Source organism: Drosophila grimshawi, unplaced genomic scaffold (assembly GCF_018153295.1).
Source record: "Drosophila grimshawi isolate 15287-2541.00 unplaced genomic scaffold, ASM1815329v1 contig_848, whole genome shotgun sequence".
NCBI classification, from domain to species: domain Eukaryota; kingdom Metazoa; phylum Arthropoda; class Insecta; order Diptera; family Drosophilidae; genus Drosophila; species Drosophila grimshawi.
In genome coordinates this window covers 782,380-799,983 of record NW_025063692.1, presented here as the reverse complement: position 1 = coordinate 799,983, position 17,604 = coordinate 782,380, and the positions used below count along the sequence as shown (strand labels likewise).

Genomic DNA, 17,604 nt, shown 5'->3' with positions numbered 1-17,604 from the left:
CACACAGCACCACGGAAGCACAGAGCAGGTCCCCAAAGCCTACGCGAATGTGTGCCGCATTTGTGGCACGTGACACGTGGTCGTGTTATTCATTTTGTCAGCCTTTTATTGCCACTTGGAAGAAATCGTTTGGCTGTTTCCAGTTAAACGCAAAGTTGGAATTGCTTCAAAAGTGCACTATGAATGGGCTCCCCGGCCAGGATGAGGCACAGGGAAGAGCTGGGGAGGTGCTCTTCTTCTTTATTGAATGCAAATTTCAAATGCAACTTTAGCAGCAATGCGCAAGTTGTTGTCCAAAAACTTTGACGCTTTGTGCCGCTGGGCCGCAAAACAATGCAAATGCCAGCGACGCAAATAAAAGGCAAGGCAAGGCAATGGCAAGGCAATGGCAAGGGGCAGGGAAGCAAGACGGAAGCAAGAAGGGGCTTCATTGCAAAGGAGTAACTTTAAAATAGTTGTAAAAATATGCATTACCCAACACTAACGTACACACACACACACACACGCACACAACCAAGCTCGAATTCGCCAAAAGTTTTCGGCAAACTCTTTGGTCGAAAGCCAAGGGAAAATAATTGGCTTGAGGCCATAAAATAATGCGAAAGCGTCGCTGCTTTTGAATATTCTGACAAAAAAAAATGGAAAAGGAAAAAAAATAATACACACACACACACACAAACACACACACACATTGAAGAGAAAGTATTTGTGGGTGTTTTGCGTGCACGCCACGAAATGAAGTCAAATTTAACTGGCAAAGAAAAATGAACAGCTTCAAAAATTACAATGGGAAATATTTGCCTTTGTGTCTGTGTGTGTGTGGCAGAAAGCTGAGAAAAACAAGCAAACTATTAAGAAAATATGCGGCAAAGTTATCTGCTAACGGAATGCCAGCTATGCAGGTAGAAGCAGAAGACGTGATTTGCAGTGTCCTAAACATAAATTGCACAGGAAGGCAGGAAATTCAACTGCCAAGATTCAACAATTGTTTAGCCAAGATTACTTTTACAGCTTGCCCCTGTCAAAAATGATTGTATTGCAATTTTACAGCATACTTTTACATGTTGAACTAAAGTAGAACGACTGCGAGGCGTTTTCTCATGCGACTTGAAATTGCAATTATTATTAAATTGTTTACAAATAAGAACTGTAAACTGCACTCAAAACAGCTGATGCATCTTTAAATTGTTGCACGTTGCGTGGAATGCTTTCAGCTGTCCGTTTCGTAGTCTTACGTAGTACGCATGCACTGCGTTATTATTGCGCATTGACGCACTGACGCATTCCCAATCCTGTAACAATGCCAATCCATCAATAGCCGCATCGATGGCCATTTTGAAATGGAATCGCCTCTGCGCACGGGCTTCCATTGACAATGAAACGGGTGCAAACGGTCAGAAAACGGTTAGCCCAACAACAACAACAACAACAACAGCAACAAGAACAAGAACAACAATGAAACCAAGCAAAGTGGGTTAGTGTCAGCAGCGACGTCAGCGTCATCGTCAACGTCATTGGCAGCCTCAGTCTCGGCGTCAACATCAACATCAGCGTCTGCTCTGCTCTGCTCTGCTCTGCTCTGTTCTGCTGCTGTAGTTCTTTGTTGTTGTTCGCTTTTGTTTTGCTTATTTTGTTTTTGCTTTTTTGCGTTTTTGCCTTTTTTGTTTTTCTTGCTTTTGTTTTTGTTTTTGTTTTGACGTTGTATGGGGGATTGCATTGATAGTCAACTTTGTGCAGCTAAAGTTCGAATTAAGCTGAGTCAACTGTTCCAATACACTTGGGCAAAAGCATTATTTAAGAAATACATTTCTGGCCTGAGTAGGTCATTTAAAAACGTTATTTATTTATGCTCTTTGGAAAATCATTTCAACAGTCAAACATAAAAAGCCCAGTTCAGAATTTTAGTTTTTTTTTTTTTTTACAGTGTATAAAGTGTATACCTCCTCCACCACATGTAAAAAATATGGCTAATTCTACGCAACCCTTCAATTTCTTTGGCTCTCTTCGCATTTTGTCCCACCTCTGTTCAAATTGCTGTTGTTGTTGATGATGGTGGTGGTGGTGGTGCTGCTGCTGTTGCTGCTGCTGCTGTTGCTGGTGCACTTTTTGGCGGCCAGTTGAAGTGGTTTACCTTGGATTTGGCTAGCGGCTGCAAACTATTGCACAGCATTGAGTAAAACATGATATCAGCTGTTGTAAGCGAGTATGCCAAGGGTGTAAACTGTCCATGGATATATATATATATATAGACAGATATATTTATCAACAAAGATTGAATAAATGAACTTCGAACGAAGCCTCAATTCAAACCCATTTCAACACTGAGCCCAACCCTCCACCCACTACTCGAATGCTCTGATTAACTGAATACCTTTCTCAGGTTCTAAAAGGGAATGGGGCAGTTCCTAAGTGTTTGGCAATGTGTAGCTTGCGTTTACCATTTGAGCTGGCCATTTGAGTGCCCATACAATATATATATATATTAAGTGCCTGCAGACTGAACACAAAACTGAACCGGAAGCAGCAAGAAAGTTAGACAGGTACTACATAAAATGAGCCAAAAACTGACAAACCTATATACATATATATATATATGTGTGTGTGGCACATCCCTTGCTGCTTCACTATGCAGCTGGTTAGCCAGGCAAGTGAAATCTGAGTTTGAGTTCATGTCATGAATTTCATACGCATTCGCAATTGAGTAAACAAATGAATATATTCACACGCTAAAGCTACACACATACATATCTCAATTTCTGTGTACATGTGCGTGTGTGTGTGGGTGTGTGTGGGTGTGTATGGGTATGTGTCTGTGTGGGTGTGTATGCATTTGATTTGAATTTATGTTTATTTTTGACTTTCATGCTTTAAATCACCACTGGATCAAAGTTCAACGAACCCTCTTTTAGGACTATTAACTTTCTCTTTATTCCAAGTTAATGAAACAAATTTCAATACAGAATAAATGAATTGTGAGGCACGCCAAGGACTACATATCCTTACTGTTTTTATGCAGGAGCTCATCGTGCGCCCGATCGTTCCTATGGCAAGTTGCATAAAGACACCTTCAATGCTGAGGGACGTGACTACATCGACTCGACTAGTGATGCTGATCAAGAATATATAAATATATACATATATATAATATATATAGATAGACAAACTTCTCGGCAAATGTGATGAGGCCCCACGGCAATGGTATAGGAATGATTTGGATGGGATGTGGGATTCCATTGCATGGCAAATTGAGTTGAGTGCATTTTTCTGACATTGAGTATGAAATTGCCTCAGCTCAAGCATTATTTCCGGAACGGAAATGAAAATCAATTGTAATTGTTGGCATGCATTTAATAATATAAATACACACATGCCTGATAATCAATTGCGGCCAGCCACTGACGAGTGTGCTGGAAAAGGGGGCGGGGCGGGGCGGAGGCGGTGTAGGGGAAAGGGAAAACTTTGAAATTGTTTGCTGCGAACTGCGAACTGCGAGCATAGACAGCAAATGAAATGCTTCGCATATTCTGGCAAATGCGGTTATTTAGTGTTGCAGTTGCAGTTGCAGTTGCACATTGTTGCTGCTTGTTGCAAGTGCAAAGTTGGAATTTGTTTAGTACCAAGTTAGTTTGCCAAGGTCTCGACATGGCCACTTGAGCCGTGAAAGCGTAAAGCAATTGACGCCCATCCACATCCCGGTGGCATCAACCTCCTTTTCCTCCTCCTGCTTCTCCTTCTCGACCACCTCCTCCTCGGCTATGTGAATTGCAATTGCATTGAGTGGAGCCAACCAAAGGCAGCAGATCTTTGCCGGTTAGCGTTCACCGGTTACCGGTTACCGGTTACAGCCAGCCAGCCAGCCAGCCAGCCAGCCAGCCAGCCAGTCAGCCAGCCAGCTAGCACCCGTTAGCCAAGTGAGCGTAATAAACGTCAAGACTTCGACCGCAAACTGAGAATGCAGGCACTTTGCCAGCTACAGCTAATGTTGCTGCTGCTGCTGCAGCTGTTGTCACGTGCGTGTTCTTCTTAGCCAACCCGCTATCCCCTACCCCCGGTCCCCATGCCCGTGCCCAACATGTACGGCCAAGGCTAATGTGAGTGTGGCCCCCAAACAGGAACTCTTTGCTGCGAGCCAAGCCCTCAGCAATGCCAAGGCAACACTTTTGCACTAAATAGAGCAATAACGATAACGATAACGATAACAGCAACTGCAAGCAATGACAATCACATTGAATGAATATAATATATATATATATATATATATAATCATATATACTATATATATGTACATGCAAGTGCGATACTGAAATACTGATAAAGATCTACAGTTTGTCATCTTATAAGTGACTAAGTCAGCGCGGCTACGGTGTACAGTGAAACCTGCCTAAGCTGATTGTTGCCGTTTTTGTGACCTGTATAATATTTGTACACATGGATTGCAGCATTCCTTTTTCTCTCTTCTTATCACATTTGGAGATATGCATATTGAAATGCCCTGTAAAATGCAGACAAAGACACCTTCTCTTGGCACCCTTCATTCTTATGCACAGCTCCAAGAGGTGTGCTTAGTTTCAATATACCAATTAAATCTAAATCAAAACAGTTGAGAGTTGAGAGTATTCTTTGGTACAGTATTGATTCTATATACATGATTCCGAACATTTTTCAATTGGATTCGTTTCTTCTGCTGTTATTTCGAGAGGCGGTTCTCATTTAAATCGATGCCGAGTTAATTATTGTTATTATTGTGTTTGTATTTGTAGTTGTGCTCTGATGGCGTGCCTTCGGAGAGGCATGCCACATGTTGTGCTGGCATGCCCGTCCGTGTGGCATCAACAGCTGCCACACTGTCTTGTGGGGCCGTGACAGGCCCCCCCAAAAGGTCAGACATTTGAAATTGATACGCAATTTTCGCACAGACTGCCCCGCCCCCTCACCACCCACTCACCTCTACAATTTGGGCGCGCTTTTCGTAATCAATCAAGCTGTCGCCTGCCCCGCTGGCAACCGAGTTGTGCGTAGCTGCACCGCCGCCGCCCAAGGGCATTGCTGCAACTGCTGCTGGTGGCAAGTTCAAGGGCTTGCTGCCGTTTGCTGGAGACGACCCGTGAGCGGCTCGCCCGATAACTGGCGAGACTTTCGGCTCCAGCACCATGGAGGACATCTCCTTGCGAATTTGCTCCAAACTGCGTGCGTCGCCCTCGCTAGTGGGCGTGGCATTCAATTGCTTGGCATTCAAGTTCTTTGGATGATTGTTGACATAGTTGAGCTCCTTGATCTGATTGTCGTTGGCACTGACGCTATCGCTGGCCACCTTCTCATTCAGCCGTATTATGTTGGACAGGTTAATGTTGTTGATCAACGTGACGCCAGTGATGGCCACCAGTATGATGACGAACACAATGCCGCCGATCAGCAGCACTGGCGTCGTCTTTGACGTCTTCGGGCACATCTCCCTGTCTCCCTGTCACTTTTCCAATTTATCCAATTTCTTTTTTGCGCGATTTATATATATTTATATATATATATATAAGTATATATATATTTTTGACAGTTTTTACAGCTTGCGCTCTGTGTTGATTTTGGTTTTTGGCACTGCGGTTAACACATGGTCACAACTTGTATTCATTTATTTTGATGTTCCCCTATTTCAGCACACACGCACACACACACACATATACAAACACACACACATGCAAACAATTAGTATCCGGCAACAGTTCAATGAGATTGATCTTAATGAATTTGGCTCTGTTTGTTTTGACAGCTGTCTCACCTTGACCCATTTGATCAGTTAGCTAGCAAAAGCTGTATGCAAATTCATATTCAAATTTCTGTTCTGTGCTCAATAACGGATTGCAGTTGGCTATAATTGAGTCAACTTGCAACCCTAACATTTGGGCTGATACCTATGACTATCTGAGCTAACTGCTTGCGATTGTATAACAATATATATATCTATATATATTTATTTGGGTGTATAACTCATGATAACTGCTTATCATGTTGTCGGCCCTCACATTAACCGTAAAATTTCATGTTCATGTTTTTAGCAACAATCAAATGTTTAATAGTTGTGTTTTTGGAAATTACATGGAGCAAAGCAAATAATTTGCCGCTGTGCTTGCCTGTGCCTGTGTTCTGGTTGGGCTGGCTCACAATGCATGCCATTTTATTGGAAGTCGAGTGTACAGCTAACAGTCATTAGGCAAATAATAAGCATTCCACACATGATCAATGATGAACACACAATCTGTGCTGGTAAACACGACGATTATAAATTAATAGAAGGTGTAAAATGCCTCCTATCAACTGCTCTGCGACTAGTTGAAAGTTCAACTTTGACTATATAATTGAAAAATTAGCATTTTAAGACTAGGATTTAGCTGTTTCTATCAATTTGAGCATATTGATAACTTCGCTTCCACCTGGTAGCAGGTGCCCTTTAGCTGAATATAAGGCTGGCATTCATTGTCTGCCGCTGGTGAAACGATTCCGTGTAAACGATGACACTTGAAGGCCGCAGATGCGCCACAACTGGCTGACGATAACGGCATCAAGTCTGACAGGTTAACACGCCCACGCCCATACCCACGCCCACGCCCAGACCCACCAGCCAGGCAAAGCGCCAGTCTTAACTTTCAACGACAGGGAGTGCAGAGGGGGAGTACGATTTGGGAGCTGTCTTGAATTTCAGCACATTGAATTTTCTTTTCTGTGTAAAATCAGCATCGATTTAAGAACTGGCTGTGAAATGAAGTAAGTAAGTAAATAATAATAAGGAGAAGAGTCTAATCAAGTTCTTTCTTCGATTTATGTATTTTCTTATTTGATTTAAGGCACATGAATTTCTCCTATATATATATATTTTTTTTTTTTTGCTTTTGTCACTCACTCCACGTACAAAATAGAAAGTCTTAAGTATGCATGTGGCGGCATCGGGCGGCTGCTTGAGTGCACTTTGAATACACACAATCAATAGCAAGCCAGACGCTGTTCAACACTGCGCCGTCTGTGCATTATTTGATGTTACAACATTCCAATGCCCCATCTTCGGCTGCATTTAATTGGTATTGGGCGAGCACAAATATTGGCAGACCTTGCGTATACGCAACATTTGAGCATTCGCTGCCAATTGAGAGTTGAAAGGCTCCATCTGGGAGCTTACTGCTGCCCAGTTTATTTGTTGTGTCAGAGACTTATTGCATTGCCTACTTATGGGGCAAGATCTTTGGCCATGTGACTCATCGACTCAGTAGATAACGGATAGAGAGAGGGAGGTCGAGAGAGAGAGAGAGAGAGAGAGAGAGAGAGAGAGAGAGAGAGCGCAACAACTGTCTGGGCCATGTAAGAAGTTCTCTTCTTGCTTAATACATAATACAACAAATGTAATAAGGACCCATTGTGTAGTGAAATGCATTTTCATTTGCTGGCGAATGGCAATCGGCAAGCGGCAATCGGCATGCGGCAATCGACAAACGCCAACCGTTTGCTTTAATTCAATTCACATCAATTCATATCAAATAGTGGCACGCAACTTGTGGACAAGCCAGACGGCTTCGAGGTGCTTTTGTGGTGTGTTGTCAGCGTCAGTTTTGCACAAGCAATGTGAAATTCAAAGTAAATATGTGAAATGTATTCTGCTACTCATGAGTATTTTCTCATGTTTGCTTCGTTTTTATTTTACTTATTTTTTTTAAATATTTTTTTGTACAACTCTCGAGAGATGCGTTTAAATATAAACATTGGGCGAGAGCACAAATGCTGGCGACATGAGATGAGATGCGACGCGACGAGGCGAGATGGGGCGAGACGGAGCGAGGCGTGAGGCTCAAGGACATGACTATGCGGCAATTAAAAGAAGCAACACAAACACAAAATGTACATATACAAAATAACGAAACGAAAATAAAATATAAACAGACATAACACACACAAACACACACATGGGTAGAAGCTACTTGCCCAGGAGGCTGTGCGTCAACAAGAAAATACTTTGGGAAGAAACGTGTCAAGCGGTGCCATGTACTTTTAAATACCAAAGTTATGGCAACACAACCTACCCTCCCCCCGCCCCCCATTCCAACCCCTTAAAAGGCCACAACGTAGCACTACCTGTGCCAACTAGCACCTTGGGGGCTGCTGGATGCAAGTTATGAGTTTACTGTTCTTGCTACGGTTGATTAGTTTGAGTTGAGCATAGTAGAAATTTGTGTGTGGAATTCACATGCCGCTTTGTTGAACTGTTGCGCAGAAACATATACATATTCATACACACACACACACACACACACACACATAAATACAACACCAACACGAACACACACATAGTTGATGATTGCTTTGGAGGCAAACTTTAATAACAAAAATTTGTTGCTAATATTGGATTTTTGTTTTTTTTCTTTTCACATATGTTTCGAGACAATGAAAAATTGCTAAGAAAATGACACTAGTCGCGTTTTTGTTTACTTTTATTTTTGATGTGTGTGTTGAATTAAATTGTTTTTATTATTTTCTATTTTTTTTATTATTGTTTCACTTTGCGAGTGGTTGTTGCTGCTGATGTTGTTGTTGTTGTTGCGAGAGCAACGCGTGGCCGCAGCTGAGCAGACAACAGGCGAGTGCGGCAAGTGGACCGAACTGCCCAAAACTGAGACTGAGACAACGGCAATGGCATCTAGCAAATGGGGGAGGCACCAGAACCATAAAGCCTCAGCGAAAACGAAACGAAATGAAAAGGAACGAGAGCGAATGAAATGAGTGTGCGAGCAAAAAGCGCGCGCGCTTGGAATGTAACGGCAACAGGCGGAACATGAAAACAAGAGCAGCAACAAATTGGTAAACGAAACGACAGCCACTGTAAAAAGCTTTCTGCAATGCATGCAGACCGCCATGGCGAGGAGAACGAAGAGAGAACGAAATGTGTAAAAGTTGCACTTTCAAATAGCCTTGGTGAAATTTGACTGTTTAATGGAACAACACAACAGGATCAGAACATTGCGATCGAGAGAGAGAGAGAGAGAGAGTCGGCATTGCAATGGCAAGCGCAATTTAAATGAAAACGAAATAGAAAGAAACAAATGAGATTCAATTAATTATAGCTCTACAAGCGAATAACACAGAAATGCAAGTCAAGCAGCCACTCTAAAATAACAACAACAATTGCAGTATATATATATATATATATGTGTGTATGTGTGTGTGTGTGTGTGTTCGTGTATTTCGGCTGCTCCATTTACATTTTAATTATGTTTAATTTATGGCAGCAAAGGGCGACTTAAAAGGTAACGGTAAATGCGGTATTAAGTATACGCCGTGTGCGGCAATGAAGAAACGAAGTTCGCCAGCATTTAAGGGTTGTGGCCCGCAAATTTTTAACTGCATCAAGTTACGCTTTGGAAAGCTGCTGCTCTCATTAATGTGCCCAACATTTCCGGTAATTAAATACTTTGAATTAGCGACAATTAAAATGCATAACAGTGAAAAGCAAACAAGTTCTTGTACATTGTAATTCTTACAAATGGGTCTTAATAAACAATGATTACAATTAATTAATTAATAATTTAATTGTAATTCCACTTTACTTTCAGCATTATTGACTTATTATTGATTGTGTAAAATACTTGAAGTACTTGCTTACAACAAAAATCGCTTTCTGAAAAACAGATTGCTTTTACACGTGCTTCCTTCATATCTGACATGGTTGAACCCCCCCGCTCCCAGGCAACTTTACTAATACAACTCGCTTTGCATTTCGTTAGGCCCCGAGACTCTAGCGAAAGCCTTCCGCAAAACAAACCTTTTGGCATTATTTTCATATTAATTTTTTTTCTTTTGTGCACGAGCAACTCGAGACAAGACGAAGGCACAAAAGATGCCAACAGTTATTATTGTTCTTGTTGTTATTATTGCTCTTGCTGTTATTATTGTTGTTGTTGTTGCTGTTGTTATGCTGAAAATAAGCCTGGGCCGTTAAGTAAGTAAGTAAGTAAGTTAGTAAGTAAGTACGAAGGATTCTTGCACTTGTCACTTGTCTTGCCGTTTCGGTGCCTTTGAGCTGACAGCGCACGAAGACATGACAAAGGCAAAAACGGCACAAAGTAAGACAATAAACAACCATAACAATGGTACCAACAGCGACGAAAAACAGACAAGAAAAAAAAGAATAAAGAAGAAAACACAAGTGAAGCTGCTTGCTTGCCCAGATAATATGCGAATCGTTATTGTTGTTCCTACATGTTGATATATACACACACACATACACACATACACACATACACTCATACCTACCTATTACTAACGGCAATATACAGGCTGTGGCAGCCCAGACAGAATTTATAACACCACACGGCTAACAACACAACACCAACAAAAGCAATATATTTCTTTTATTTTTCTCTTTCTTATAACCTGCAATCATTAAATTGCTAAAATGAACATTTTGTAACAGCAGAGATGTTCAACAAATAAAAAGTGCAACAGAATGAATTTGTTGATTTTAGACTGGCCTCTCCTTGTGCTGTTTAAGGCGTGAAGGCATCAGGCAGGCATCAGGAAGGCATCAGAATATTTAAATCATTTGGAAAAGAGTGCTCGTCTTCTATTTCTTTGAGTGCCATTTTTTTGTGGTCTTTAATGTTGTCGGAAAGTTGCTTGAGTTTGTGTTCAAACTCACTTTCATGTATTTCTAATTAGTATATCTATTTTATGCATATTTGCAAAATACTAATTAGTGTATATAGTTTAGGTGTATGTTGTATTTTTAATATATAATCAAAACAATAATAATATATGTATACCAATGCATATATACTTGTAGAACAGGGTAAAATACCGTTGAGCACGCACAACAAGAGCATTTTAACATGGTTTTTGTTTTGGGTTTTCCTCCTTTTTGTTGCTTTTAGCCACTCTTGAGTTGTTGTCTCAGCTTTTTTAATAAAAAGGTAACGATGACAAAAGCAACAACGACAGCGACAACAGCAACAACAGCAACAACAGCAGTGACAGCAACAACAACACGCACAACAACAAGTGTTTTATACAGTGAGAAGAAAAGAACACAACACAACACAACATAACACAACACACAACAACTGAACGGAGGAGGACACAGCCTGAGATATTTGAGGGCGTAACGTGGCTAACGACAATACAAGGCTCAACCAGACACGGGAGGCGTGGGTTGCTTTGCTACAGCATGTTCACATCCTTTTGCCAGTCATTGTTGCTGTTTGCTATCAGTGCCAACAATGGCGCCATAATAAAAAACAAAAAAAAACTGTTAATTAGCTGGCGAAGACAGAGGCGATTATGAAAAGGAAATGGCAATTTGTTGCTTTGTGTAAGCGGGCCACAAAATAAAATGAAATGCAGTCGCCCAACGTCCACTCAAAGGACTATTTTTATATGCCTTAGAGTCAAGCAAGAGAAGCAAGCGTGGCATTTACAAAAGCTGCAACAGCTTTCTTTTTTTTCTTTTTTTTTTTAGCATATACCAGAGGAATACAATTTATTTTTATATAAGTTTGCCGTGGACGGTATGAAAAGTTATATTCTGTGTTTTTACATAATGGAAAACACGTGAATTTTACAGGTCAGTGAGCTGACAGGACTTCAATTATCTAAGAACAACAAGCACGCCAAACATGAACAAACTTTCAAAACGAAAACTTTTAGCAAAGTGCATTTTGTAAGTAAGGCAAAAAACAATAAAATGCACACCGAAGAGCAAAGCATGTATATATAAATATAGTGCATTGAAAGATTCAACTGATTGTGATTTTAGCATCGAAAGAAAAGAAAACATAAACAATCTCACAGTGGACTTCTTGAAAATCTAATCAGCGTTAGTTTATGCAATAGAAACTAAAAACAAAAATGCTAAAACTGTCTAAGATATTATGTATCTAGTATTAGTGATAGATATTTATGAAAAGATACTCAACTTGGTTCAGATAACCACTGGCTATTTACTATAAGATAGTTAGGCAGATGTAAGGGACATGTTCGTGTAATTCAAGTAATTGCTGAGAAAATTGTATCCCGCCGTGTGCTATTGCCATGGGCAAACCATTTTCGAAACGCTTATGGGGAAAACTGCTGGAAAAATGTCGGCGACTGGCGACTGGCGACTGCAATTAAATGCTGGCCATTGTGGGCATGAATACGCCCTGAGAATAAACAGTTGGCCAACACTGGGCAACAGTGCAGTTCAATTAAGTGTGGCATCCACTAGGGACACGCCTATATGCGGTCACGCCCAATGCCAATTCCAAGGTTCGCTTACTTGAGCAAATGCTTATAGTTAGTTTCAGGATGAACACGTGTCGTATACGCAATATTGCAAAAGGGCAACCGGGCGGCCGGGCGGCCGGGAATAGAATTATGAAGGGCGGCATCCTTAAGTGATTCCCGGGCTAGCAAATAAATTTCCCGCTTTTTATTAGGTCACATTTTGCTGCAGCAACAACAACAGCAACAGCAACGGCAACGGCAACTTGCAGGAGGCACGCGTGTGTTGAAAGCATTTATGAATATTTAAAATTGTACATTATGGACTTCATTGATTTCTGCCACCCAGCAGCACTGGTTAAAAAAAAAAAGGCTGACGCAGGAAGGAGCAGTGACAGTGACAGTGCTGTGTGTGTGTGAAATAATAAGTAATAATGAATGCCTCGTATTAAATAGTATTAGGGCCGTGACTATTTAAATTTATTTCAATGGGCCAGTGTGTAAAGGACTTTTGAAATTGTGTGTGTGTGTGTGTGTGTGTGTGGCAGGCAGAGGAGGTTCTCTGGGAATTTCCTATGGCTCACAAGTTGTTCAATTTATGCGACTTAAAAGTATATCAGAAATTGTTCTAGTTGACGACAAAAAGCTCGTCATAAGTTTCAAAATAATATTTGGATTTTCATTATGCTGCTAAATGAATAAATAATGTGTGCTTGTGTGTTGCCAACAACTATTGTTATTATACGTAATTAATTACATGTATTATTAATGACGAAGGCATCTCGAAGCTGTGCTACGAGACCCAATTTCACAACTAGTTAATGGGCCAGTTGAGAGTCCGTTGAGAGCCACTGCAAAGGTCAATGCTGCATTACGGTACTCTCTCCCTCTCCGCATCATCTCCTCTTCCCCATCTCTGTGTGTGTGTGTGTGTGTGTGTGTCTGCTGCAGCACATTACACGCACATTAAAATTTATGTGGCACGAGCAAAAAACTCTTTACAACAAAAAGCACTAAACATTATGCCCACTTCAGGCGCCATTTCGACCAGCCCTTCAATGCCACGCCTCAGCCACATGGTTGTGTGTGCGTGTGTGTGTTGGTATGGGATAAATGGCAACTGCAGTTCCTGGTTACAACTGAAAGACGAGCGTCAAGTCCAAAATAAAAGGAAAAATCTGATTTTAACGGTTGAAGTTGAAAAACGAAGCTGACTGAAACTGCACACTGTGTCCCTCAATCGCATTATATTGTGCAAATAACACATAATATATAACAAGTGCGGCTAATGGGCTGCAGCATGTCCTGCACCCAGGATGTGATGTGATACGGGATCAGCCGGAGGTGGCCAATCGACAAAGTCAGCCAATAAAAATCAATTATTATGCAATAAGCTCATTAAAAACCAGCAATTGTAATAGCAATGCCAGAGAATACGCAGTTGTTGGCCAAGGAGGGGGGCAACCGAGGCAACATCCAGCATCCACTTTATCAGCCTCATTAAACGCACAGTCCTCGAAACTGGGGAAAAGTTGGAAAAGCAGGCAAGCAAGCAAAACTCTCGAATGAAATTGTGCTCATGATTGCGATTATGGTTATGACTGCTGAGAAATATTGCCAAGCGGATTTGGATTATGCCAGATGGCGAGTGCTGCTTAGTGTGTGTGTGTGTGTGTGGGGGGAGTGCGGTGTGGGTTGGTGGGGCTCGGTGTATTGGTTAAAGTTTTTCCTTTTGCAGCATCAAAGTTCGTTAGACGCGACCAAATCTAATTACCCAGCCAGGCCAAATATCGCATGCCATGAATGCATAGGGTGTCAACTCTGGGTAGCTACCAAGAGCCAGCCGCAATGCCGAAATGCCGCATACACTTACAGCAGCAGATGAAATCATAGCATCTACTGTACATTGTCCAAGGTCTACTAGGCACTCTTCTTTCCCCCACCAACCCCCGCTCCCCCCTCCACAAAACTGGTCAAATCATGGCACAGATAACCGCCGGCAAGCGCACAGAGCACATTCAGTGAACGCTGCTAATTGCGACGCTTATTGATGCAATCCGGTATAGAATCTACACCGTTCTGATTTCTCGCTATTCGCTAATTGCAACCGCCAACACAAACTTACTGTGCACAAATAAGTGTCTACTTTAAATACACACACAATTTATCAAATTTGAATAACACAATTCTCAAAATTAGAACAGCAAAACAAAATTCCCAATTAACTGGAAATATTTGAAGTTCTTAGTAAAGTTGAATTATTATTATTGGTTAGATCTGAACATAGAGCTCTATTTTAATTCCGGATTGAGGGTTTCTAAGTTGCCAGCGCTTAAAGCATGTTTGCCTGGCATACTACATATTTAGCCGGCTAAGCCGGTATAATCTGTTATGATGTGCTTTGAAGACTCCATCTCATTCGCACAGAGTTCGTTACTGGCAATTAGGTGACTACTTAGTCTGCCATGTCCTGTCAAGAGACAGGTAAATATTTTAAGTCTGGTCACCTCCATGGCTATTACTTGCTTAATCGTTTTTGATTATAGCCCCAGCACAAAAGGCATTTGGCTTGTCTGAGGCCGGGTGCCAAACCAAAAGCAGATTGTAAATAAAAATACTTTCGAGACGTTTTTCTCTATCAATATGCAGAGTATGGATATCTTGTAATCCTGCCTAATGGCATTTGCAGCACGGAATTGCCATTAGCATTAATTTAATAAGCACTCGTAACTATTCAATTGAAGCACTCACATACCACCATTGAGTGCGTGTCGTTCTATCGGCTATCGTCTATCGATTGGATGGCCATTTACATGTGTGCGACATTATCGCTGCGGCCAGGCGGCCAGCCGGCCATAATTCATGGCCGACTGGGCATTGTCGTGCAGCTTCCGGCTAAACTGCTCCCGCACATACATATACATTATATACAAATACATGCATACATGCATAGATGCTGGGCGGCATTATCATTTGAATCGTCATCATCATCATCATTATCTGGTTTATTATCATCTTCATCTTTATCATTATTGTTATTGCAGTGGTTCTTGTTATTGTTGTGGCGTGGCCGCGTGTAAAACCAATTTTTCATTTTGTGCCCGGCTAGCCATAAACTTTTGCGTATTATTTTTTATGCGCTGTCATAAATAAAAATATGTTTTATTCTATGTGTGCAGACTGTTGTCTCGCTCTTGGGTAAGTATGAGCGGTGGGCGGGTCAACGGGGGATCGGGTGCAGCCAGCCCATTAAAGCGTGCTAATATGCGATTTAAAATAAATTGCCAAAAGAAAACAGATTTCACGCCCAGCGATTTTACAGATTCCGGGCTGTCCGACCTGTCCACCGACCGACCGACCTCAAAATGCCCAATGCATACACATATATTCATGCATATGCTGCGTATACGTAATTTGCACTCTGGCCTTTGAGCAGCAGCCCCTAATGCTGTCTATCTACTGGTCGTATGCGTAATGTCTTTTATGCTGGCATCAAACTCAAAGTCAAAGTTAATTTATGAGTTTATGTGTGGTGGGAGGGAGAGGTGCGCTGTGCCTGTGGAAATTCAATAAACTTATGAAGTTAGCGCGCATTAAATGCGCTCATTTCACAGACGACAAGTCCTGTCAGCCAGTCACCCAGTCAGCAAGTCAGGGAGGCCGCTACCCGGGTGAGTCACATCATTGTCCTTGGCATGAGCAGGACGTGCACATGGCAGGCGGACAACTTGTTGCAGCCCCTACCCCACCTCCCCTTCCCGCTACTGTTTCACTTGATTGGGGCAAATGTGAAAGGTTGCCGCCGCAGGCGAACAGTTCTCAAACTAAACTAATTGTTGGAATTGTAAAATGCTTTGATCTCATCTTACCATAAACACAAATATATATAAATATATATATATATATATAATTAAATGCAAAATGCGGACAACAAAGGGTTAACTAATTAACTTTATAATAATTAGCAAGCACATTTCATACTTTTTTTGATAGTGCTGGTCGAGTTTCTGCTGCTGGTTGCCCGATTTCATATTAATGGCATCTGCATTTGTGCATAGTGTACATCGAACATAAAAACTGATTTATTGTGACATTTTATGCACATGCCATTCCTCACTCGCCGTCGACCTTTTGGTGTGTGTGTGTGTGTGTATGTGGCAAGTGTTTCCTATGGCTAAAAATAGCGCAGAAATGTTAACAATGCAGTTGGGTGCTGGCATCCACCAGAAAAGGGTGGCTCTTATAAATAAAAAATATATGTATCTATCCAAAATGTCAGTCATTCATATTTACGATTGAGCCGTTGGCTCCATCTGCTATTCATTGCTGCGCTCACTTTATATGTTGCATTCAAATATAAACACAAAATTTTAATGCTTTAGTCGGGAATATAGAACAAATTTGGTTTTTCGAAGAAATTTAAGAAATTTTTATGTCCTATATGTAGTAATTATTTTATTAAATCCTGGCCAGTTTTAAACTTTCTCTTTGAAATTATAAAGTATTTTATGACTTGTTTTTACTCGCATTTATTCAAAATAAAAAAATTCAATTCAAGAGGCTGAGAGCAACATAAAAACAAAAATCGAATTGTCGAGTTCAGCACCGAAAGTGAGTCCATTGGAGGTTAAATGAAAAGTGCTCAACCGAGTTGAAAAGTTGACTGCCTCATTATTAAAATTTCATCTGGTGGCCTAGGAGGCGTCCAAAATTCAATAGAAGAGGAATTTGCGGAATCTGCTTTGGAATGTAGTCAAATGCAATTTCGCTTGGCATAGTCCATTTAAATTGAATGCTTGCTGAACTGAAAAGCTATGAATATGATTTATTACTGCAGCTTCCTTTGCACCGCACACAAAATTTACATTTTGACTCTCTAATTGCCGACGAGCAGAAGCTCTGGACACAACAGCAACTGCCCAAGGCAAAACATTAATGAATAAATATCATATGTTATTGTGCTCATTAAAGCACACAAGAGAACTGGAGACCTGAATCTGAGCAAGCCGAGTGTCTCATCTGTTTCAGGCAGCCATCCGGCACCACTATGCAGCTCCACAGCGCACTCCGCACCACTCCGGATTCCCCATTTACCATTTACCATTTACCATTCACCGGCATTCGCATTCAGTGTGCATATCCCCCTTCAACCAGGCGGCGGCATTATGAATGTTGCCCCCATACGTTTTATAGCAGCAACCGCAACGGCAACAGCAACAGCAACAGTAGCAACATGCAACACAAGTTGCAAGTTAATGCAGGAGACCATTGATTGCAATGTTTAAGACGTCAATTAGGGAATTACTTTATTTAAAAGTGAAGAATAGGAAACAAATTATGCACCAATTATTGTGTATTTACTTAATGACAATT

General features: G+C 41.2%; 1 protein-coding gene across 3 annotated transcripts in view; it reads right to left on the bottom strand.

Moving 5' to 3' along the window:
• Positions 1–17,604, bottom strand: part of LOC6569462 (mannosyl-oligosaccharide alpha-1,2-mannosidase IA) — a 56,922-nt gene that overhangs the window by 5,735 nt on the left and 33,583 nt on the right. Inside the window, exon 1 of one of the 3 annotated variants that reach the window (XM_001995464.2) lies at positions 4,946–5,464. The exons of the other annotated variants lie outside the window; for them this stretch is intronic. Within the exon in view, the coding sequence (XP_001995500.1) occupies positions 4,946–5,449 (504 nt within the window). The 5' untranslated portion in view covers positions 5,450–5,464. Of the gene's footprint in view, positions 1–4,945; positions 5,465–17,604 lie in introns of those variants that run through there. 3 annotated transcript variants of the gene reach the window in all.